The sequence below is a fragment of the Elephas maximus genome, chromosome 22 (genome assembly GCF_024166365.1).
Source record: "Elephas maximus indicus isolate mEleMax1 chromosome 22, mEleMax1 primary haplotype, whole genome shotgun sequence".
Lineage (NCBI taxonomy): Eukaryota > Metazoa > Chordata > Mammalia > Proboscidea > Elephantidae > Elephas > Elephas maximus.
Genome location: NC_064840.1, coordinates 3,149,404 through 3,175,690, shown reverse-complemented (window position 1 = coordinate 3,175,690; position 26,287 = coordinate 3,149,404). Strand labels below are relative to the sequence as shown.

The following is a 26,287-nucleotide window of genomic DNA, read 5'->3' as shown; positions in this document are numbered from 1 at the left end:
TCAAGAAATATAGAATAGTTTATTTAACACAATTAGAACTTCCAGACACATGTAAATAACAAAAGCCGATGACTAGTCAAACAGTTCAAGTCCACATTTAACACTTTGAATTGTTTTTAACCACAATGGCTAATTCTGCGCAAAACAATGTTCTCCTTACGGACCCTCCATTATCCGTCTTTAGTCTCAACGGGACCCAAATGAACTGACTAGGTAAGGTTTAAAATGGTTGCAAGTTGTTTAGGTTGCTCTGTAGCTTCAGATAGGCTACAAGGTCTTAAATATTTCTCTTGATGCTTGTTCTTACTTTAAAAAGAAAAACAACGTCAATTGTTTATTTTTTGAAGCAGCAGATAATTGCGACCGGCCTGAACCAAAGAACTTGGCAAGGGCAAGATGTGTGGCGTGTGAATGAAGCCATAAATGTAACCTTTGTATATAATCTTTGCAACATCTGAGCATGTTTTTACCTTAAAAAAATTCTCCCATCCCTCAACATGTTTATTAATTTACAAAGAGAGACAGAGACCATAAGGTTTGTGGGAAGGAAATAGCAGTGTTTGTTTAAAAAACTGGTATGCCGACCAATGTACGTGTAGTTTCCAAAGTCTCTGTGATCTGAATTTGTGGCTTTTAAAAGGAAAGAAGAACAGTCTAGGATCAACCTAGGGACTTCAAATGATGAGGAGTGTACTTAAGGCCTGCACCTGAACCCCTGGGGGCACCTGTCCCCCGCCACACCTATCCCCCAGCACAGCGTAACAGCAGATGAGCCATAGTAAGGCACTTACCTAGTTTATTGGGGTAGAAGGAGAAATTAATTCAGTAACATGCAAGTGTTCACACAGTCAGACATTTCCCGGCACACGAAGCCGGCCTGTCCTCAGTGCGCTCAGCCGTCAGGTGTCCACACACCGTCCAGTCAATGAAATTTCCACTTCTCGAGCGTCAGGCCCTCCCACCAGCAGGCACGCCGTTGGCTCTGGAGCGCTGACGGTCATATTTCACAGAAACAATAAGGAAAAGCAGGAGGGTAGCTCCTTGAATAGCCGCCAGAAGAAAAAAGTAATAGTTCAAGTAACAGCTGTTAATATTACCTGGAGAAAAAGGACAGAAAAAGATGCAAGTCAGCTACATTTAGAGACATCTTGAAAGGTTTCACTGTTTAATCTGGTTCCCACTAAAAAGTCAGGGTGACTGTTATCTGAGGCCATAAAAAAGAAAACAGTCACGTTTCTGTAATTCGCTACTCCGAAGTCAGCTGAGCACGTGACGTGGGCTGGGTCTGGTGCTCTCAATCAATCCCTCGGCTCCTTATGGTGCATTGACACTCACCCTACAGACACACGGCAACCCCACTGCAGTGAGTAGCAGAGAGATGGAGCACGCAGAGTCAGATCACCTCAGCCTGGGGTTGTGTGGGGTATTCAGAACTGACCCATCACAGGAGACCCCACCACCCCGGACCTCAGGGTCCTTTTCATAGCCAGAAGGATAACTGTCTATAAAGGTGGCAAACATCAGGGTTTGCATGTTTAGTGAGACATGCTCTGGGGCCCCAAAGTCATGCGTGCGTGTCTCTGCCCCCACACACGTACAGAACGCTCACAGCAGCTGAATTCACAAGAGCCCCCGAGTGGAAACCACACAAACGTCTACTGACGGCAGAACAGGTGAACGCTGCTCAGAAATAGAGGACGACAAACTCCTGGGGAGGGTCTCCCAGACGTGGTGAGGAGAGGGACGAACACAGCAGAGCACACACTGCACACGCCATTCACACCAAGACTGAGCACAGCAACGCTCCCCAGACCAGTGCTTCTCTTTACAAAGAAAGGACGCGGGGAGCCTGCCAATGTCCTGTCTTTGATCGGGGCCAAAACCTTAGCAAGTTGTGCACTCGACGTTATGGTACTTTACAGTATGAAGGCCGGACCGAACTTAAGGGATGGGAATAATAAAGATGGAAAAAAAGCAAGCTTGCTGAGAGGACAGGCCAGAAACAATGAAATAAAAATTCCTCCAACTTTACAGAAGTGATTTCATGTGTCACACAGCCTGCTTCCTCCTGTTCTGGTGTCTGACTCGATTCTGGAAGATTCTGGAAGGAAGGCATAGGAGACCTGCGGGGCCCAGGACAGTGCAGAGTGTGCAGGGACACGTGACAGGTGGGACCTGCCTTCGGATCTGCTGCACCTCTGAGAAGCCAGGACTTTGAGGGGCGGCCCCCCACCAGGCCTCACCCTCTCCCTAAATCAGCACTCCTGAATGTTTAGGTTCACCTGCCTTTGACAGCAGTCGAGCCCTAAGTTGGGGAGCAGCTGTTTGTTGGGGTGTGCCTGCTGTGGGTCTCCCCTTTGCACTCTATCTCGGATGGGACCCCAGGGGCTGTGAGAACTAACGACTTTAACCCCGCTCACTGGGGTGAGAATGGGAAGAAGCTGTCGGACGCAAATAGAGCTCACAGTTTGGGGCTGGCTTGGAACACACTGCACAGTGTTGGCCTTCCAGGAAATTGACGTCAGCCAACAGAACCCAGGTTCAACCCTTGTACGTGTGCGCTAAATGTATAAACGTTGAAGACTAACCCCACAATGGAAAAAGAAAAAACCCTCAGGAAATAGATTATGAATGTTAAGTAAACTGGGGATATTTATTGGTAAAGAGGGCATTAAGCTGACTGAAAAACATAATGACAAAAACCAATCAATCCTTCATGATGCATTTAAAATAAAACAGAACCCAAGTCTTCAGAACTACAGAGCTGTGGTCTCCTCACCAAGCTTTTCTTTGGCGGAGGTCTGCCCATGTACTAGTGGCTTGTGTGACACCCGGGGCCCACAAGAATTCTCAGGGCTCACTGAGGCCCTGGACCTTATTCCACACCCTAGAGGGGACCGAGGGTGATGACGAAGCCAGCAGACCAGGTCACTCCTCAAAGGCCTGGCACTGAGCCTGCCACAGACACAGCTCCAACAGGTGCCCGGGGGGAAGCAGGGAACAGTGAAAGTTACCCAGAAACTCACTACCATTAGGACAGGAACCTGAAGCTTCTCACAGACAAGCTTTCAGAGTTCTGCCATTTCTAGAGAAAAATCCCTAAACTTCCATCAGATTTTCAAGGGGATTTACATCCTAAACATGGCTGAGCAGCACCAGACCATAGCAAACGCAACGCAGTTACACGGTAAAAAGTACTTTAACCTATTTCCCCACAGGTAAAATATTACCTTCATCTCCTGGATCCCTTTTAAAAAACTATCACAATTCTAGAGACAGTGATTCTGTCCGACACCCAAGACACCACCTACTGGTGCCAGCTGTCAGACCCCATGGTGATATTTTGTTTAAAGAAAAAAAGCAACTTATTATCTATCACTTCCTTTTTAATATCAGAAGTTAGAAGGTACTGCCAGAAAAATTAAAAAAAAGAAAACCCAGTTAAATAAAGGGAAACTGACATGGATTTCTTTTCCTTATAAAAACAGCACTGAACCGACAGGGAAGAAGCCATCTGTGACTCAAGGACTCCCAGGTAAACAGCCGTCACGGCAGCAGCTGGGGCCTGGGAGGCCAGGGAGGCCCGGCACCAGGCATCAGGGGGCACGAAGCACAGTCGCATCAGCCTCAGGGCCGGGCCTGTCTAGGTGAAAGCCGCTCCATTCCCTCCCACACACTCAGGAGCAGCCCGAGTGCCGCTCTCCCTCCCGGCCACCTTCAGAGTGGACACCCGCTCTTACCAAAGTCTGCGTGGCTGCTCATCCACCCGATGGCTTTGATGGACACCAGGGCCAGGAGTCCAGAGCCCACGAAGGACCCGACGCCGGAGAAGAAGAAGAAGAAGCCCATGATGGCACTCTGCATGGACTTGGGGGCGGCCGAGTACGCAAACTCCAGACCTACAGAAAGGAGGGTCAGGGGCCGGGCTGTAAAAGGAAAGCTGACGCACCTCCCAGGCTCCCACCCGACCTGGCACCAGGAGCACAGGGTTCAAGCCAGGGCCGTAGAGCTTCCTTCAGTGCACAAAACTCCCTTCTCTGTTCTGAGGGTCCTACTTCACGAGGTCAAGAAATAATGGTTTTGAGCTGGCTGCTTAGTCACTATGACAGTTTCTAAAATACAAACAGGTCAGTGAAGCAGAAACTTAACCTCTTGGTCTCGAACTTAATGGTAACATTTGATTTCTTGGATCTTAGATTTTTTTGTCCCTCATGGAATGAAGGAGAATGAAGAAGCAAAGTTTTCCTACACTCTCAGGTCATGAGACTTTAAAAACAAAGAATACATTCAGACTAAAACGGGGAATCTGCTTATGAACCCTATTTCAAAGGTGGCATTTTTTAAAGCCACTTCATCAGTCACATGTATAAATTCAGATTTTCCTAAGAACTAGGCACAAAGGTTTGCAACCGATTCTAAGCATGAGGCCGTTCCGCTGGGCCTTCTTTCCTTTCCCCAATTCATTCGCCAACCCTGCACGAGTTTTCTTAGGCTGGAGGGGGAACCACTGCCTGCCTTCTGCACATCACTACTTCTCCCTTCTCCCTCGCTCCCGCCACTGCAGCGAACACCGTCTGCACCCCAAGGCTGACTGGCTGGCGGGAGAGGCCTGCGGCAACGTGCTCTGCGGGAACAGACTCGACTCTCTAGGTGAACCTGAACTGCAATCACGGAGAGCGGTGGTCCCAGTCCGCATGAGCAGGCTCAGCCCCACCAACCGCCCACCAGGACTTTATGCCTTCTTCTCTCTCCTATGCTCATTGATGAATTTTCATGAAAATATCTTCAGAAAAATGTTCTTATACCAAGAGAGGAGAACCTTAGCCACAGTACTACTATTCATTTTCTGAGCCAGAACCGCCAGCCTGAAATGCAAAGTACTATGCTATTTCTGTCTTGCCACGTTCTGACAGGACCCTAAATCCTGCAGGTGTTTGTTACGTCACGAGCAGACTCACAGACACCGCCGACACAATAAAGAGCCCTCACCTGCTATACTTGCGAATATCTCGCTGATCCCAATCAGCACGTACTGGGGGACCTGCCACCATATAGGCAGGTCGGCCGCGTAATACACAACTTTCCCGATGGTCTGGTTGATGGTCTTCTCCTTCACGAGGTCCAGCCGCTTGCTTTCCAGAATTCCTAGGATTCATGACAAATAGGGTGGTGTAGCATTTATTTCTTACCGTTTGCAATTAAACTAAAAACCTAGATGTTTGCTATGAAGATGCCTATCAAGTCTTCTGAAGAATGCCGGAATGGGTAATGCCCAACCAACAGCTCCCTCCCAGGACCCAGACACCCATGGAGTCTCTGAGCTTTCAGCTTCTAACATAGATTACTAGAGAGTACAGACCGTACAGCTATTCCGTGTGGGCCTTCTACAGTGTATACCACGGGGTGCTCCACATGTTAAATTTCTACAATGTACACCACCGGGTGCTCCATACGTTAAATTTCTACAATGTATACCACGGGGTGCTCCACACTGAGTTTCTACAGTGTATACCACGGGGTGCTCCACATGTTAAATTTCTACAATGTATACCATGGGGTGCTCCACATGTTAAATTTCTACAGTGTATACCACCGGGTGCTCCATATGTTAAATTTCTACAGTGTATACCACGGGGTGCTCCATATGTTACATTTCTACAGTGTATACCACGGGGTGCTCCATATGTTACATTTCTACAGTGTATACCACGGGGTTGCTCCATATGTTACATTTCTACAGTGAATACCACGGGGTGGTCCATATGTTAAATTTCTACAGTGTATACCACGGGGTGGTCCATATGTTATATTTCTACAGTGTATACCACGGGGTGGTCCATATGTTAAATTTCTACAGTGTATACCATGGGGTGCTCCATATGTTACATTTCTACACTGTATACCACGGGGTTGCTCCATATGTTAAATTTCTACAGTGTATACCACCGGGTGCTCCATATGTTACATTTCTACAGTGTATACCACGGGGTGCTCCATATGTTACATTTCTACAGTGTATACCACGGGGTGCTCCATATGTTACATTTCTACAGTGTATACCACGGGGTGCTCCATATGTTACATTTCTACAGTGTATACCACGGGGTGCTCCATATGTTACATTTCTACAGTGTATACCACGGGGTTGCTCCATATGTTACATTTCTACAGTGTATACCACGGGGTGCTCCATATGTTAAATTTCTACAGTGTATACCACGGGGTGGTCCATATGTTAAATTTCTACAGTGTATACCACGGGGTGCTCCATATGTTACATTTCTACAGTGAATACCACGGGGTGGTCCATATCTTAAATTTCTACAGTGTATACCACGGGGTGGTCCATATGTTAAATTTCTACAGTGTATACCACGGGGTTGCTCCATATGTTAAATTTCTACAGTGTATACCACCGGGTGCTCCATATGTCACATTTCTACAGTGTATACCACCGGGTGCTCCATATGTCACATTTCTACAGTGTATACCACCGGGTGCTCCATATGTTACATTTCTACAGTGTATACCACGGGGTGCTCCATATGTTACATTTCTACAGTGTATACCACCGGGTGCTCCATATGTTACATTTCTACAGTGTATACCACGGGGTGCTCCATATGTTACATTTTTACAGTGTATACCACGGGGTTGCTCCACATGTTAAATTTAAATTTCTACAGTGTATACCGCCGGATGCTCCATGTTACATTTCTACAGTGTATACCACCGGGTGGTCCATATGTTACATTTCTACAGTGTATACCACCGGGTGCTCCATATGTTAAATTTCTACAGTGTATACCACGGGGTGCTCCATATGTTAAATTTCTACAATGTATACCACGGGGTGCTCCGTACGTTAAATTCAACAGCAGGCCCAATGCAGGGATTACAAAGCTGTAACTTTGCCCAATTCCACCCAAGGCTTCCAAACAGTTTGAAGACTCTGCACTTCTACCAAGTTCCCAGGCGATGCTAACGCTGGTGGTTATGGACAAATTCTGAGAACCACTAGAAAGGCAGTGGAGTTCTCAAGATATACATAAGAATCACCTGGGGGATCTTGTTAAAATGCAGATTCCGATTCAGTTTATCTGGGGTGGAAATCCAAATTCTCAGCAGGGGCTCAAACCCAAAAACTGTTCATGTTATGAAATGAAAATACTGTTTTAAATTACTCGTATCAAAAATGAAATCAAAACTAGTTTCAAAACTTTTGGAAAACAAAACATTACAATGAATCAAAACATGACAGTTGGGGGGAAAAAAAAGTTGGCCAAAGCAGCAGTAACAGGTAAATTTAAAGTATTAAATGTTTTTCGTTACTAAACAGGAAAGAATAAAAGTGAGTAAAGGATTTAACTCCAGAAATGAGAAGGAAAATCACGAAACTAACTCAAGAAAAAAATACATAAATGCATGAAAGTAGAAATGAGGGTGGGAACATACTATAGATTCACTTACAAGACTTTTTATTTCTACGCTAATAATTTTTCTAAAAACTCAATAAAATGATTGGCTTACAGGGACATTTTAAAAAAAAGCTTAAATGACTCAAGAGAAAACAGTATCTGTATAAAATCTGGGAAAAGGTGAAAAGTTATCAAATTCCCTCAAGAATCCCTCAGATGATTTTCGAATACATGGAATTTTCTGGGAACGGACAGATAAATTTCATCCTACTGAAAAGTTAACCATCTCCTTTTATGACGCTACGCAGCCCTGATACCGACACCTGACAAACACAACCACAGATCAGTGCCAACTGCGGACACAGATGCCCACGCACTAAATAAAACAGCAACGGCTACAGGTCAAATGATCATGTTCAGCTCTCTTTCAACAAGCAGGATTTATTCCAGAAATGGAGGAACGGTTAAATATTCAAAAATGAATATAACAACATCAATGACAAAAGGGGGGGGCATGTAATCCTCTCGGGTACAAAAAGATACCGAGAAAAACTCAACGCTCATTCCTGCCAAAAGCACTCAGTAAACCTGAAATGAAGGTGATACATTTAACACCATCAGGGACATCTACTTTAACCTAGCAGGCACTGTGAGTTTAACCTTGACAGGGTGGAGCTGCTACAGGCCCTGCCGTTAAAGTCAGGGGTGAGACAGGGGCGCCCATCACTAACAGTCAACAGCTTTCCAGAAATTCTACCCACGCTGTCAGAGAGCGAGCAAGTGAGAAAACGAGAGAAACGTAGTTATCATTAAGGCAGCAAAATAAACTCTTATCTGAAGCCAATGAGTGGCCATTTGAAAATAACTCGTTGAAACTCAACATTTACTCAAATTTAGTAAACTCCCATATACAAAAACCAAAACCAAATCTTTTGCTGCTGAGTTGATTCGAACCCATTGCGACTCTACAGGGCAGAGTAGAACTGCCCCATAGGGTTTCCAAGAAGAGGCTGGTGGATTCAAACTGCTGACCTTCTGGTTAGCAGCCGAGTTGTTAACCACTGTGCTGCCAGGGCTCCAGTCCCATATATGAACCACCAAAAATATATAAAATGGTTAGGAATAAGCCTAACGAAACGTACAGGACCTAAATAAAAAAATGTACAAGACTTTGTAAGGTATCATAGATAAAATTAAAAGGAAAATAGTGAGAAAAATATTCCTAAGTTTGAAATCTTCATATAGATCAAAATGCACGTATGTATACGTTCATAGACATACATGTATACATAAGGGCTGTGCACATATGTGTACACGTACATGTATACACAAGGATGCATACAAACAATGTAAGACGGATAAACTGGCATCAGCCATCGTATCTAATGAGAGAACTGGTTTACAAAGAAATCATAGTGTATTCAAAAACTGATTAGTTGCTAAAAGTCATATTTAAATTGGAATTACTGATGTGAAAAACATTAAGCATACAAAAAACAACAGGCTGCATATTAGTTTGTTCCATTTCTCTTGGAAAAAACCAAAACAACGTAGCTACACATAGAACGTGTTCCAGGAGGCCGTAAAACAGCTGCAGTGGTCGTCTTAGGACGGCACCACTGAAGATACATCTATCTGTACTTCTCTAAATGACCACAGATGGGGTGTGTCTTAACAGTTTTTACAACGGGCTGCAGATCAGTGGTGTTTCACTCTGAGGAAAGCTGTGCCCTCTTCCCAGAAGAAGGAACTCAGAGGAATCCGCCCCCACCTCAGGTCCATCGCCGCCCTGAAGGCCACGAACAGGCCGTGCTTAAAGCTGCTGGGTAAGAGAGCGCCGTCCCACGCACAGAAGATGGGAAAAGCGTGACCCCAAATTCAAGGGATCCAGGACCACAGACCTGAGGCGATGGGTGGGAGCCTGTTCCTTTCCTGGAAGGCAATTCTGCAACAGATACCACAATCCTGAAAAGGACGTAACGCGTATGCTTCCAGGAGTTTACCAGCGTTAAGTACGGAATTTCACTGCAGTGATTACTACGACAGTGGAAGCTAGAAACCTTAAATGAATACCCGACAGTACAGGATTGCACACAAATGTCTGACACGGGAAGGTAGTCATGGCACATTAGGTTTAAAAAAAAAAAAAGGTTACGAAGGATAGCGTAAACACAGAGACCGCATTTGCGTCCTTTTATCCTTTTTCACACGCAGTGGTAACAGTGCAGTTCTTTGTGTGTGTGGTATACGCGGGGGACAGCCTCCCCTTAGCTTTTATGATACTTTTGTAGTTTCCTTACATTTTTTTCTTACCCAGGTTCCAATCAAGCTTACACAGTAAAATTTCATTTTTGTAAAAAACAAACGTACATGTATACATGCATACAGACAACCATGATTAGAAGGGTATGTACCAAAGCATCAGGAATGGGCCTCTCAAGAGGAATTACAGTTAATTTTTACTTTCCTCTTCATGTTTCTCAAGCTTCCTTTTCTCTTGTGAGCATCCATTCCTTTAGTAATTTAAAAACAGACCCAATTTTTAAGGGGAAAAAGGAACCTTACAAAGTAATATGCTTCTTTCTCTCTTAGGCTGACCTGAAGAAAGCCCTGGGCGTGCCCGATTCTCACCTGAGAGACTAAAGAAGGAAACAGCACTGGCAGGTTGGCACTAAATGGAGGCTACTGACTTCTTATTGACGAATGCAGTAAGCAACAAGGAAAATTTACTATAAGTGAATGTAAATTACCAGCCATAGTGAAGTTTCTATCACAACGTGGTTTGCTATAATGACTCCAAGTCTCTAGCCAAGGCCCTCGGATGTTCCAACTAAAGAACAGGCACCTAAGCTGGGGACAGAGCTGTGTGAAACACGGGCAGCTGGCACTTTTAACAAGTTGTGCTTAAGTCAAATAAGATATTTAAGCTCTTCCAAACTCGTGACAGTTAAGCTCCTTCCTGGTATCTGGTCACTGAGGAAAGAAATCCCCTTTATCAGGTATTTTCTAAGTTGTGAATTTAGATGCCAGCCATCATTATTATCAGCAAGCAACTGCTCAGAAGGCAGCCTGATTTCTGTCAATAAGCACTTGAACTGATCTACCACATGGGGGGATGAGGACCCCTTCCTCGGCATCTGCCCACATCAGGCTGTGTAGAGAGCGGCACCCAGGACTAAGAAGAAACAAGGGCCACCGAGGCCAGGGCTCAAGTACACGACCGGCAGAGATTCTGGCAGGCGCTTTGGAGGCAGGACAGACAGACATGCTCTCCAACACAGTGACTGTCCCTCAGACAGCCCCCCGATGACAGATTCCACTTCACTGAAACCTGCAATTAGAGTCCTGCTGTAATCTAGCACTCATGTGCTCTCGCTCATTTCCCCACTGCCGCAGTGCTGGGCAAGACGCTGGATTATACCGAAAGCACACACTGAAAACTTCATCCAGACACGACCCTGCTGTAATGATCTATCGGACAAGAGAAACTGTCATTGTCTTCTACAATGTCCCCTGCTCTAGAATATAGATTTCTTTAGCCTAGGGACTAATTTCTTTAAATCTACAAAGTGCTATATCAATATGTTCACTTTGGCAACAGCAGATGAAGGTGGCTAGGACACATTGTTCAAAACTACGAAATTCAGCTTCAGCACTGCTTAACATTAAACTCCTCGTAACGGGGTGACACTCAGGGATTCAGGACTTCCGTATTACATGACTGAGCTACTTCACAGTGCAATTGTTCCACAGTACAAATGGAGGAAGAGCTCCAAGGCCGGCTGAGAAGGCCAGCAATACCCCAGCTCTGTCGGCAACGGATGACCCACCTGTACCTGGGAACGTAAGAGTACTGAAAACAGGATGGAGTTCCCCAAGAGGCTAATTCCCCTCATCGGTGTTTGAGTATCTGGACATTAGTTCTTAACCTTTTGTGGGGGAAAGAAAGGAGGTGCTGGTCATAGACCTGTAACAGTCTGATAAAACCTTCCCCCTCAGGAAAATCTCTGCACAATTTTACATTAAAAAATCAGTGGGTTTAGGGGCACCCTGAAACCTATTAATGGCTGAAACGTGGAATTTTCATCTTTGAGAATTATATAATACCTCTGCTTTTGTGTGGCCTTTCTCACCGTGGTCTGGTAACCCCTACCCAGGTGATTGGGCGGGCCTTTGCAAATCAGGTAATTGTGGCCCACCAAGGAGATTGGTCAGTTTTGTTATCCTGCTAGGCTTCAAAGAGAGCCAACTCCAGAGCAGGAAAAGCATCCCAGCACCACCAAAGAAGAAGGGCCAAGAGCGAGATGTGACCTCTGGACGCAGGATACCTGCAACTGAGAAGCTCCTGGAACCAGGAGACCAAGAGACAGAGGAAGAGAGAGACAGACGTAACACTGAAGACGACAAAAAGCAGTGGGAGAGAAATAGCGACAGGTGAGACCAGCAGAAGGTGGCGTGATAGGATTCCTGGCCCAGAGAGTGAGAAAGCCGAGTGCCTTTAAGCAGGAGGCGTACTTGCAGGGTGGGGTGCCTCAGGGTACTTATTAGCAGAGCTAAAAGAGCTTTGTAACACTTGCCCAGGCAGGGCAGAGGCCAAGGGTCAGAGAAAGGTGTGCCTGCAAGTACAGCTAAGAGCCTGTCCTGGTGGAAGAACTGTATCCTGAGTGCCCTTGAATCTGAACTGTAACCTTTTACTTCCCTAACAAACCCCATAATCGTGAGTATTCTCTGTGAGTTCTGCGTGGCCACTGCAATGAATTATCGAACCCAGCAAAGAATTAGAGAGCACTGTGGGAGGAATGGTTGGTGTCAGAACTGGCAGAGATGATGATGAGACCCCCGCCTCACTGGAGTCGGCCTTAAGCTGTTGATCTTTATTCCTCTTCCCCCTTGTGAAGTTAGAGGAGGTCAGACACCACCCCGGGCCGTTTTCACAACCTCTAATTTATAAAAATGCACCTACTCAATCAATCAATAGTTGGCTAAAATCTAAACCAAAAGTAGAGGACAAGCCTCCTTTGATTCAATTCAAAGGCCTCTTTGAGAGCATGTTGATGTGTTCTAGAAGGAAAATGAAGACAAATCCTTAGGAAAAAAAATCAACCGTGCAAAATAAAAAACTTAGGAAATGATGAAAAATCAATGGTTTAAAGTGACTGAGGTATGTTCTCGTCGAAAGTACACACGTCTTGAATCACACGCTGCACGGTCAGGGACTGATCACCAGGTCCCAAACTACCCACGACTGCTGACACCACTTTGGACCAGCAATGAGCTGGCAATGGCCTCTTACCCGCAGCAAAGGCAGAACACATGACGAAGAACATCCCGACGGCGATCCTTTTTAAGGACGACGGGAGCAGGCCGTTTCTTCTCAAAACGGGGTCCACCAGCTTATCCTTCAGCGGGATCAGGAGGAGGATGAGCACGGCGTCGAACATGGTCAGCCAGGCTGCGGGGAACTGCAAGTCGTAAAAGGCGCAATGAAGCCTGGGCTCCAGGGCTGCGCTCTGAGCCGCACTGATCGGCTAACACACGTCTCAACGAGCCACTCGTTTAAAGCCTGGGTCACTTCTACAAAGTACAACCGCCTAGAAAAACAGCTCCCAGCTTGAAAACACTGGAACCGGGAGAGGGTTTTTACTTCTAAATAGGTTTGCATTTACTCTTCTATGTTTTAAGGGGAGGCCAAAAAAAAAAAAAAAAAAGAATCAGGTGAAAATACTAACGTTTAATGGACATCAGTAAGTTAAACCTAGTCAACAGTGTGGCCCATGGAAACATATTCCCTAAAATAAGTAGAAATTCATTTCCAATAAGCTCATGCTAACTGCTAAAATCTATAAAATACCTACAATTGGCAGAAGAAATCCATTCACTGCGTAACCCCCAAAGGACAATTTTCAGATCATTTCAGCTGTTCTTACCGTATGAGGGGTGGTTGTAATACTTGAAATTTCTGGAATCTTCAGATGAAGACTCTGTAAAACATATGTTGTCTGCATCTGGGTATAAAAAGCACCATCATTATATGCGGACCAACTCCGTCTGTCAAATATTTTAAGCACCTTATCACCCCCAAAGCAGACTCTCTGCGCTGAGACACGATTCCCAGAAAGACGCAGGTTCCCATTGAAAAACAGACATCTTAAAAGTCTACTGGAGACCAACTCTGAAAAAGAACTGCCAGTTGTTCAAATGAGAAGTTCAATGAAAAGGAGGAGCCTACAAAACCAGAAGCACACCTATTCTGAGCTTCTATCTTAGAAAAGTTTTCCAAATATTTAAAGCAGCCAAACTGAGTGTGTAACTAAAGACAAAAATTCCAAGATCCTAGAAACTCGTAAGACAATGCCCAAGCCCTGTGTACTTCAGCGCTGGCCAAAACAAATACCAGGGTACCATTTCACAGGGAGATAAAGGAAATTAAATCTGTTTGTCACCACTCACTTGAAAATACACTGTCCAGTAAGGTATCAAAGCCAAGAAAACAGGGATAATCTTGACAAGAGCTTTCACGTCTTCCACTTTATCTTCTGGAAACGGCCCTCCTCGAGACATCTTACATGAATCAAACAGACTGTGTTTAGAAGATTGCTGAGAGACGCCAATGCCTTCACTTTGGGAAATAAAATGAAGGAATTAGTTTTCTTCCACCCCCAGAAATCAATTATTTGGTAACAAATTAAGTTTGGAGGTAGAAAACCAGCTCACCATATTGAATTTGCTTTCGGTTCATTCTGTTACTAACTGTACACATCAAATACGGCTACCGAAATTGCTTCTGAACACCACATGACGTCCTATAGCAGCTTACAAAAGGACTTTCCAGGCAAAGTGCGATGGCAGCTGCTGTAACTCTACAGGCGAGAAGGTACGGCAGGACTATGAACCTTGGCTGATCTGAACCTCGGCTCCAGCCCCTGGGCACCAGGCCACTGGCGCCGGGAGAGAAGTCTGCAGGTCCACCTGAGGCTGCCAGCGCTAAGGTCGGCTGCATCACTGAACCAATATTTGAAAAAAAACATTTCCACCGCTTTGTTTTGGTGTTTTAATTAGCTAAGATATCAAATGCCAAGGCCTGACAACCAATAGCAATGTGGTTAAACAAAATCATGCTGGTTTATTTAGCATCAAGTCGCCGGTGTGAACTATGAGAAAGGGTTCTGTTCTGGGAGGCGACGTTCTCTCTCAGGTTAAAGAAGCGCGAGAGGTGCCTGGTGGTACAATGGTTAAAGTACTCAGCTGCCAATCAAAGTGGCAGCAGTTCAAACCCACCAGCTGTTCCTCGTGAGAAAGATGTGGCAGCCTGCTTCTATAAAGATTATAGCCTTGGAAACCCTATGGGGCAATTCTCCTCTGTCCTGTAGTTGCTGAGCCAGAATCGACTGGACAGCAGTGGGCTTGGTTAAAGGGGTTGGCACGATACTCACGAAGTGAGGCAGGGAGTCTCATGTTGCCTGAGAGCAGGTGACACCCGGTGCTTAGTATGTGCCACACCCTGGTCTATGTGCTCACCTGTTCTTCATCACCAGGGCACAGAGAGGGTCTGGAATGTGCTCGAAGTGACAAAGCTAGGAGTCTGGGGCTGGGACGCAGGCCCAGGCAGTGTTGGCTCTGGAACCTGTGCCCCTGAGCACTGTGGACACAGCGCGATGCCCCTTCCCCAGGCACACTCGAGCCACCCATCAGCCGTGGCACCTGGCTCTTGCACTAGCAAGTGCCCTTTACCCCGTGTGGGTCTGCTTCACTGTTTTCACTATTTATAAAGTGAAGGGGTCTGACTAGACAGCTCCAAGGCCTTTTCCAGCTGCAAAATGCTCTAGTGGAAGAAAATGCTCTAAGGTTCTTAGAGGTAAAATAAGAAAAAAAAAAAGAATTAATTTCACACTTTTCTGAAAAGCCAGAAATACCAGGAGAGACTCACTGCCTCTTCCAATCCTGGGACTCAGCTATAAACAGTAACTGTCAGCTTTCTGGTTCATAAACTTCTGCACCATCGAACTGTTTTAAATTTAAATGCTGAGATTTTTAATCTGGGCTTTCAGGGTGGAGGAAAAACCCACCCCCCCCCAAAATAGAAAACTGTAACTTAATAATTTAGCTTAATTTTGACCATGAAAACTAAATTCAACAGATAATAACTGAGCACCTTCCACCTGCCTACGCCCGTTACTGGTGCTGGGAATACGCAAGTGAACAAAAAAGACACGGCTCCTGTCCCTACGCAAGGGGTGTAGGCTAGTGGGGAAATAAACGGGTCTTGTCCCTATGTAAGGGGTATAGGCTAGAGGTGAAATAAACGGGTCTTGTCCTTACGTAAGGGGTGTAGGCTAGAGGGGAAAATAAATGGGTCTTGTCCCTACATAAGGGGTGTAGGCTAGTGGGGGAAATAAACAGGTCTTGTCCTCACATAAGGTGTAGGCTAGTAGGGAAATAAACGGGAAAAACACATTCAAAGGTGAAGCTCTAAATTCCAGAACTCTAAATCAGTTGTACCTTTATATGAGAACACTCATAGCTTTGTCAAGGTTTATTTCTCCCCTCAAAAAAGAAATTTAAAGTCCTTGTATGCCTAACACATTACACTATCAATGAGTTACTATCTCCCACTGAATGTGTGTGTCTCTAAAAACATTTGAAAACTATCTTCATACAAAGTTCATTCACACAGGTTACCAGTTACACTGCTTTTATGTTGTTAAAATGTTTTAAAAACTGCTAAGTCAACGCACATCAAAAACTCCACCTTGTCCGTACACATTGTGTGTGTGGTTCTGCAAGAGACCAGGGCCCAGCATGGAGCATGGTCACACACAACACTGCAATACAGAGAACTTACTGCTCCTCCCCGAGAAAGCCTATGTTCTCAAGCTTCAAAAGCCTGTGCCCTGGGGACTGTCTGAAGGGCTCTCTGCGCACGTGTGTAACTCCCTCCCAGGAAGGGGACTGTCTGAAGGGCTCTCTGCACACATGTGTAGCTCCCTCCCAGGAAGAGGGTCCAATTGCGCTCACAGATCCTCAACTCACAGAGGAGCCGGAGATCTCCAAAGAGCAGAACTATCTCCACCCGGGTCAGAAGAATGAACACATACACAACGATGTCCCGTTTAAAAACAGCATTAAATCACCTCCAAAACACCGACTGATAGAGACCAAGAGAAACTGGGACAGGGCCAGATGGAATGAAGTGTGTACTTGCTTAGCCCTGGGAAGCCCGTGCCCCTTGGGACATCCTCACAGGGTAACCAACAGGAAGTGGGCTCTTATCATGCCTGGCACTCTACTGAGAGCTCTGCACATCAGCCGTCTCAGGCCCACAGTGACCCTACGACCCGTATCGCATCTTCGCTGCACAGAAGGAAATAGGCCAAATGAGGTCACGAATGTGCCCAAGGACATGAAAGCAGCAGGTAACGAGAGCAACGTTTAAAACTGTGCAGACCATCGGCTTTCTGCGAGCTACTACTTTCCGTGTGTGCTCAAACTTCCCAGAAAAAATCTAAAAGGAGATCAGTTCCTAAGTGAAAGTAATCCCAAAGCCTGTCCCCCACACCACTTCTGCATTAAAATCCAAAAACGTCTACAAAGCAATCCTGTTCTCGCACAGAAATGCCTACCAGGCACCACCCACACACACACTCTGACAACTAAGGAGGTTCCTTCAAAAGGCTGCATTTTGCTAGTGGGCATTTAACCTACAGAGGTCTGGGATCTGAAAGCCTGATTGGTCTGACTAAAACAAGGCCGTGACAAAAGACAAGAGTTTGCTGTCGAGGCAGTGTGCCTTTAATTCTCAACGATTCTTCAGTGTGCTCCCACTTGTATTGTGGAGTCTGGGACCGCTGGAACATCGGACAGGTCAACCAGAATGGTCAGGGAGGAGGTCTGTCAGAGTCCCACACAAGCAGCAGCTCCAGACAGCAGAGATGCTCAGTGTGGAGAAAAGCAGCAGGGCCGCAAAATGACTGATGCAGCTTCATGCCCACCACGTAGAAGGTTTACTCTCTGCTGCTCCAGGGACACCAGTGAGACAGAGGCCGAAAGCCCCAGGAAGCAGATTTGGGGGCTGGTCTGCAGAAGAACATTCCAGTGGTCCGTGCTATCCACCAGTGGCGTGGGCTGCCCTGAGGTGGGAAGCTCCCTGTAGCTGAACTGTCAGGCCTCTATCAAGAATTCCTACATGGATCAAGAACGTCCCCACAGAGGGGCACCAGGGGCGTTTAGGGGCGGTGAGAATATCCTGTATCTTTACTGCAGTGGTGGTTACATTACTGGATAAGTTTGAAAAAAAAATTCACCCAACAAAAATTTATTGCTGAAGCACAGTAAAAATTAAAAAAAAATAAAAAAATTTCTTGCTGAAAGGAGTAAATTTTACTACATGTAAAGTGTAGCTCCGTAAATAACAACATTTTCCTGAGGTCTCTTGGGGTAAATACTGGACTTTAAATGTGGGCCTTTATCCCTAAAGCAGGAGAGTTCCTGTAAGCAGACGGGCCCTACCTGCATCTCAGCATTCTGCTAGTGTCTTCCTGTCCAGGACGGGCCAGAGTGACCGGGGTAATGGGCTCATGCTGACCTCATCACTGGCCAGCTCAGCGGCACAGGCGACAGCTCACTGTCTGAAGGAGCAGCGAAGTACCTCTCCAAATAAGCAACTGCTTGTTTTTTGATTCAAGAATATTCCATCGCTTTTTGAAATTAAAAACAAACGACACAACGTATAGAGCATATATACTGATTCCTCTACCTCATCCACAGGTTTCTAATTTATCATCTGCCCCTGAGAAGCCAGCAGCTTCCTCTTTACCAGAAGCTCGATGTAGAAGTTAAAAACACAAGCTCTGGAATATGGCCATTGCCTTGCCTTTCAAATGGGGTGACAATGCTGCACCTGCCTCCCAGAGCAGGTGGAAGGCTAACGGAGATCAGACTGTTAAGCCACTTAGCTCGGTGCCCAGCACAAACTAAGCACGCAATAAATGAAAGCTGGTAATTAGACTACAGTGGCCAGTAAGTCGTATCTAAATAAAGTGGTGAGAATGAAGCACGTACCCATTACTACGGCGCTCTCCTATCCGCTTCTGTGGACAGAAGGAATATGCTAGTATCTTGAACACATCTGTGAAAGCACTGCCGTCTGGAGGTTTGGTGATGAAAAAGCTCTGGCCGCAGAAGAAGACCACGAAAGCCACGCCGATGCACGTGGTGGGGATGATGTAGCCGACAACGAAGCTCACATTCTGCTGAATATACGCGATGCCTCCCAATGAAACAATTGCGCCCAAGTTAATGCTCCAATAAAACCAATTAAAAAATCTTCTAGTGGCTTCTGGACCCCGATCTTTAACCTAAAATAATAGGGAAGGGAGGAAAAACAAGACTTGAAAATGTGTGCCAGTCTTCAAGGGAAAAAAAAAAAAAACCAAACCATCATCATATAAAAACGAAGTGACTGAAGTTACGGCTGTCTTCAGGCTTTGAAGAAATGCAGCAGCATCAAAACTGTGTTCAGAGATCATTCCAGGGTCTGTGACAGAAAAAGTGCCACACACTTCTAATTACTACAGATCCCAGGTAGGGTTTCTCTCAACTGTGCTCAATTGTAACAACCCTGAAGTGCCTCCAGGTAGCATCCGCGGGCCACCCGCTTTGGAATCACCTGCAGTGTGCCTCAAAGATACAGACTCACCGGACCCACGTCCCAGAAGTACCCAGTCACAGCCTCTGCTGCTGGGCCCAGGAATCTGCATTCCAAACAAACTTACAAATCCCAGGTGAACTGTAGTTACAGGTAAGTTTCAGAACTACAGCTATATAGCCCTGAGTCTGACTCATCTACAGGTGTGTACCACAAGGCACCTGGCAAATGTGCTCAGCCCCCACGGGAAGGACTGCTTGGTTCAAAGGTTATGTATCCTCACACTGCTACCCAAAAGTTCAGCAGTTCGAATCCACCAGCCACCCCTTGGAAATCCTATAAGGCAGTTTTACTCCGCCGTGTAAGGTTGCCGTAAGTCAGGATTGCCTCCATAGCAGTGGTTTTTCCTTTTTTTTTTTAATGTACCAGTGTGAGGATACACACCTGTCTGTATCTGGTCTCCTGAGAATGAAGACAGTGTTAGAGCTGGAACAAAGAGGAAATGACAGACTGAAGCTAACACCATGTGCTATTTTTAGATTGGTAAGTCCACCAAAGGAACGAGGAAAAATTCTGATAAGGCCAGAGATTTCTGAAATGCTCCAACACCACAAATTCCCTTAACTCAGAGAAATATGAGCACCAAGGTGGCTTATATGTCCCACAAAGATACTCAAATGGTGCCAGAATGTTGATAATAGCTCATTTTGGGGTAGGCACACTATCAGGGTCCTCTCCCAGAATGTTGGTAACAGCACATTTTGGGGTAGGCACACTATCAGGGTCCTCTCAGCACCTGGATTTTTACATCTAAGCGTACACTGCAAGAATGGCCTGTTACAGCTCAGACATTTCTAAGGAGTCCTATTTCATAATGTTTAACAGCTTACTAGCTAAAGGCTGATGCTGGGTCTCATTCAAAGACTGTCTAGATTCCCTAGTCCTCTGGGCCCTGCCTTCTCGTCCTTGTAACAGATCTGGTTCTGATCTCCAGTCTCCTCTACTGAATAACAAGAGTTTTCAACGGAGGCCAAAACAACCAATCATGATACACCATAAGCTTCTTTTTAGTAGTCATATTATTTGATGTATTTTAAAAGTCTACTTTTATAGATTATAAATTCCTTTCAAGACCCAATTATGTTCTGCTTTGAATTTTTTGTCGGTACATGTGTTTTCATTAATGGAAGCATGCTGAATTACTCAATAAGTCTGAATTTTTGGTAGGTTAGTATGGATTTATTTTTTCTTGCCCACTCCCACAAGCCTACCCTGAGAGACCAGAGTACCCCCAGAGTCCACTGGTACATTAAGGAAAAAAAAAAAAAAAACCCACTGCCATTGAGACAATCCTGACTTACAGCAACCTTCTATGTAGCAGAGTAGAACTGCCTTATAGGATTTCCAAGGAGCGGCTGGTGGATTCGAACTGCTGAACTTTTGGTTAGCAGCTGAACTCTTAACCACTGTGCCACCAGGGCTCCATATGTGTGCCACATAAAATTTTTCAAAATTCCTATTCTTCCCACCAAACATGCACACACTTCATTTAATAAATACTCTGTAGAAACAGTAATTTGTGGCAGATGCCTGCTTTTTCCATTTCAAACAGTTATAAAGGCCCCTGCCTTGTAGCAGCACGCACTGTCAATGGGAAAGGAGCTTCCCAAAAAACCTGAGAGGCAGAAAGTGTTGGTGGGCAACCATATACGTCAACGGTCATGAAAGGTTTTAAATACATAGTCAAAATTGTGTGTTACTCAAAATTTCTTTCTTTTTTGAACCCAAAATGATTAAGCATGGCTACTGTGTTGAAAGGTCATATACTTGAATTAATTACATGGGAACCACCACCTCTAACTGAAAATTCAAGTTTTAAATAAACCACAGGTTCTTAGAAGGAGCCCCTACTCATGTCAGCACCAAAGAGAGGGCCTGGGTCAAATGCAGGCATAATTACTGATTACACGATTTGTACTGAGAACTTCTGACCCAGTACTTCCAACATGCACACAGCTCTTCAAGGGGACACGATGCATTTAAAGGTTACTAAACAGTGGGCTCAAACATCATGGCTATCCTGGAGACAGATGAAATAAAGAAAAACTGTGAACAGGGAAATGATTACAGAGAATATGGAACTAAATTATAAACAAAAACTATAATTTTTTGACAAGCTGAAACCAAACCCATTGCCATTGAGTCAAGTCTAATTCATAGTGACCCCACAAGACAGAGCAGAACTGCCCCCTAGGGTTTCCAAGGAGTGGCTGGTGGATTTGAACTGCTAACCTTTTGGTCAGCAGCTGTGGTTCTCAACCACTAAGCTCCTAGACAAGTTGCAGTAGCCAGTAAATTTGGGGGCCTTTTCATTATAGCAGCATTACACACATCTTCCCACAAACATCTTCAGGTATATCCTCTTCAAATGAAGCAGGAAAAAATTAAAATCCAATTACTCCAGCAAAATCCTAATCTTAAATTCCATATAACCTCATTTCCTGCGTTAACGTGCAGTTGATTTATGTAACCTTTCAACGTTAGTCCATCAAAATTACAAACTAAAGACAATTGCAGAGGCCCTAAATAACCACATTCCAGTGATTCTCTGTAACAGATGAAAAGCTGGCTCACATAAGCACCGTCACATGCTCCCTGCCCTCAGCTGGCAAACCCACAACGCTCACTTGACATTGGTCACATTACATCACTGTCTGTACAGCTGCCTCGCCTCTGCACCAATACTGAACAAGCTTCTCATGTGGGTGGTCAAAAAATACCAGGAAAATCAATTTGGGGAAGGAAAGCTGAAAGAATACCATGTGTAGTGAATCAAAAGTTTGACTGACTTGGAAAAGTCCCTTAAAATACACAGGAGTACAATTTTTTCCCCTAAAATTTTTTTTTTTTTTAATCATTTGCTCTATCTGTAAAATAGAAAGAGACCTGGTGGCACAGTAGTTAAGTGTTCAGCTGCTAACAAGAATGTCTGTGGTTCGAACCCACCAGCTGCACTAAAGGAGAAAGACATGGTGATCTGCTCCCAAAAGATTACAGTATATAGGAAACCCTGTGGAACAGGTCTACTCTGTCCTATAGGGTCTCTATGGGTTGGAACTGACTTGAAAGCAAGGGTTTTTCTTTTCTTTATCTGTAAAGTAAGTTCTTCAGGTCACTGTTTCAAATACTCAACACAACCAGAATGATCCTGACCTTTTAAAAAGATTAAAGCAAGGAGGGAAAACACGTGGGGGCTGACATGATTTATTTCCATCAAAATACATCATCCTTGGACTCTTTAGCTACATACCTTTCAAAAGCCCACCAAGGCTCCACACCCCGAGCCTTGCTCCTCTTTCAAAACAGAATTTCCCCAGAGGTGCTGCAAGTTATGGAAGTTTCTCAAAAATACAAGTAGATTTCTCCAAATGAGAAGCACGACACCCTAGCCCTGCCCTGGAATGACCACGCATGCATCATACCCAGGACCTGGTGCTCCTGAGACGCGCTTCCCTTCACGAAGCAGCAAGCACCTTGGGGACAAGGACCGCCTTTTAAATTCCCCTCAAAGAATAATATTCCACTGTACAGATATGCCACGTTGTTTTTCCATTTACCAATTGATCAACATTCCCTAACTTTTTATTTTGGAAAAAAAAAAATTCAGATGTTATAGAAAAACTGAAAGAATCGTTAAATGTACCTTACGGACCGCATACTAAGGCAGCTGTCTTGTAAGAGAGCATGTTTCTTTTTAATGTCCAGATTTAATCACGGATCAAAACAATGCAGATTCAACCTAGGTAGTTTCTACAGGGCCGTCCGCTCATTCTCATAGAAACCTGAATCACCTGTCTGTCAAGTACTGGGGAGCACTCACTTCTACGTCTGAGTGCACGGGTCCAAAACCTGGCTCCCCAGCTCACTTGCTGTGGGACCCTGGGTGAGTCAAGCCCTCTAAGCCTCTGCTTGCTATAAAATTGGGCATTATGTATCCGTACTATCGAATTATAATATCAACACGATAAACTGTTGCGAGGCTTAAATAAGATAATGGTGTTGAACACGGAGTATACTAAGTGGCACGGGATAATCACTCATGTCACACTTCTGTCATGCCACCTAGTGTCTAAGAGACGGAGAAGGACCGAGCTAACAGCGCTGTGCCATTGCTGCTGGTGTGTGTCGATGGCACCCGAGGCTTCGAGATGAATACTCTGACCCAACCACACCTATGCCGTCCCATCACAGGATGCACAGAAATCCACTCCATCCTGGTGGGCTGGTTACAGTGCAGACTAAGTAATCAGACCCGGAATTAAACCCCTGGCTTGACCACTCGCTAGCTATGTGACAATGATCTCACTCTTTGCCTGTTTCCCCATCTATAAAATGGACATAAAGATTCACGTGAAGTGCGAATGAAATCAAGTGTGTAAAACATGTGCCATGCTGCAGGAAAACAGTTAAGAATTCAATACATCAGGCAAGTGTTACTCTCATCGTCACTGTAAGGCTTCTCTCTGCTGTGTGGCTGGGAGAGCCTCCCAAAGTTTCCATAAAGCTTGGGATCTGATTCAAAGGTCAGGTTTTGAATACTGGCTCAGTCACCTACTAGCTGTGTAACTTTAGGCACGTTACTTAACCTCTCAAGCCTCAGTTTCCTCATCTGTAAAATGGGCACAATAACGCAACAATCAAGGTGTTATGTAGACTAATAATAAAGCACGCAGCACAGTGCCTGGTACTCAGTGAGCCCGCAGTAAATGTTATCTAGGGCCAGGTAACAACATAGTTACTTAGTACAAAAAACGAGGAGTCACCTCTGATGCACTTAGTACAAAAAACGAGGAGTCACCTCTGATGCCTCTTTCCCTACTACGCACATAGAATCCAAGAGCAATTCCTGCCCATCCTACCTCGGTAAATGATCCCAAATCCATCTACTTCACTCCATGTCCACTGCCTCCATTCTAAGTCCAAGTCTCTCTCTCTCTCACCTGGCCAGTTTTAACAGACTCCTACCTGGTATCCCTGCTGTCATCATTTTCCATACAAATGTACAACGGACGCTGGCAAACTTTTCTGTAAAGGGTCAAATAGAATTATTTTAAGGTCTGTCAATTCTGCTACCGTATTTGAAGGCACCCACAGTAAAAACATTTAACAAAACAGGGATGGGAAAGGCTGTGTTCCAATACAACTAATGGAGTTCGGAAGGCACATTTCATGTAATATTAGCTTGTTATGAAATACTCTTGTGATTCTTTTTCCCACTTAACAACATAAGAACCGCTCTCAGCTTGTGGGCCCTACAAAAACAGGAAGTAAAACAGATTTGGCCCGGGCCCACCGGCTAGTTTCCCTACCGGCTCTACACTTAGCCAAACTCTTAGGAACAGTTCGACCCTATAAAGGCTTCCTACAATACACAAAACACTTGACTCTTTATCCCACCTTACATATTCTGACCCCTGCCTAACAATCCTCTTTCCAGTTATCTTAAAACCGAGAGCAGCAAAAACTGGGACCTCCCTTCTCTTCCTGGCCCCAGGTACTTTGCACTTGCTGATTCCCCAGTTCGGAATCCCTCCGGTCCCAACTCAAAAGCCCCCTCCATAGTGGCCAGTCCTTCATTTAAATCCATCAATTCCTGTACATCACCCTAGGTTGGCTGCTTCCCAGCACCTATCACAACCAGTCGTTACTGCTTTTCCACTTACTTGTTCCCTTGTTTCTCACTAGAAAGCAGCTGCATGAGAGCAGAGGACACTGTCTTGTTCTGCCTATTAAGAGCAGCCTTCGGGTTTTGGCGACCCTCGGGGGCTGGCACAGGGCAGCCTTCGGGTTTTGGCGACCCTCGGGGACTGGCACAGGGCACCCGTCGGGGTTGGGCGACCCGCGGGGGCTGGCACTGGGCAGCCGTCGGGGTATGGCGACCAGTGGGGGCTGGCACTGGGCAACCGTCGGGGTGGGGTGACCAGTGGGGGCTGGCACTGGGCAGCCGTCGGGGTTGGGCGACCGGCGGGGGCTGGCACAGGGCAGCTGTCGGGGTTTGCCACCCGCAGGAGCTGGCACAGGGCAGCCGTCGGGGTTGGGCGGCCCTCGGGGGCTGGCACAGGGCACCCGTCGGGGTTGGACGACCCGCGGGGGCTGGCACTGGGCAGCCGTCGGGGTATGGCGACCAGTGGGGGCTGGCACTGGGCAACCGTCGGGGTGGGGTGACCAGTGGGGGCTGGCACTGGGCAGCCGTCGGGGTTGGGCGACCGGCGGGGGCTGGCACAGGGCAGCTGTCGGGGTTTGCCACCCGCAGGAGCTGGCACAGGGCAGCCGTCGGGGTTGGGCGGCCCTCGGGGGCTGGCACAGGGCAGTCGTCGGGGTTGGGCGGTCCTCGGGGGCTGGCACAGGGCAGCCGTCGGGGTTGGGCGGCCCTCGGGGGCTGGCACAGGGCAGTCGTCGGGGTTGGGCGACCCTCGGGGGCTGGCACTGGGCAGCCGTCGGGGTTGGGCGACCCTCGGGGGCTGGCACAGGGCAGCCGTCGGGGTTGGGCGGCCCTCGGGGGCTGGCACTGGGCAGCCGTCGGGGTTGGGCGGCCCTCGGGGGCTGGCGCAGCGCTTGCTGCCCGGTGGGCAGGGCCGGGCCGGCGGGGCGCGCGCCGGCTCACCTGGTCGGCGCCGAAGGGCGTGATGTTGGCCTTGACGGTGCCCACGCCCAGGCCCACCAGCACCAGCCCCGCGAAGGTGGCGGCGGCGCAGCGGCGCTCGGGGCTGTCGTGGCAGGCGGCGCTGGCGTTGCGGACGGGCGCCGAGCAGTTCTCCAGCAGCGCGGCCCGCAGGGGCCCGCAGAGCGCGGCGCGCGTGGAGGGCGCGGCCACCAGCGGGAAGGCCAGCATGCCCAGCAGGTAGAGCGCCAGGCTGAGCACGATGGCGCCCGCCTTGCCGAGCAGCGCGTCGGCCAGCCAGCCGCCGAACGGCGACACCAGGTAGGTGACGCCCATGAAGAGCAGCAGCGCCTGGCTGGCCTGCGCGCCCTCCCAGGAGAACGGCGCGCCGTTCAGGAACAGCACCAGGTTGGCCGTGACGCCGTAGAAGGCCGCGCGCTCCAGCAGCTCCGTCAGCAGCACGGCGCCGCACGCCGCGCGCCGGCCCGCGAACGCCGACGACGCCCGCCGCGCGCCGTGGCTCCCCGAGCCCAGCAGCGGCGTCCGCTCGCCGGAGCCCGCCAT

The 26,287-nt window shown here is 46.8% G+C and overlaps 1 protein-coding gene across 1 annotated transcript; it reads right to left on the bottom strand.

The window, feature by feature from the left end:
* On the bottom strand, positions 1 to 26,287 carry SLC15A4 (solute carrier family 15 member 4). The gene is made up of 8 exons (XM_049866227.1): positions 25,727 to 26,287; positions 18,477 to 18,772; positions 13,869 to 14,037; positions 13,346 to 13,423; positions 12,712 to 12,880; positions 4,990 to 5,145; positions 3,741 to 3,899; positions 1 to 1,097 (listed from the first exon to the last, which is right to left on the bottom strand). The coding sequence occupies exons 1-8, from the start codon at positions 26,285 to 26,287 to the stop codon at positions 949 to 951; spliced, it is 1,737 nt and encodes a 578-aa protein (XP_049722184.1). The 3' UTR covers positions 1 to 948.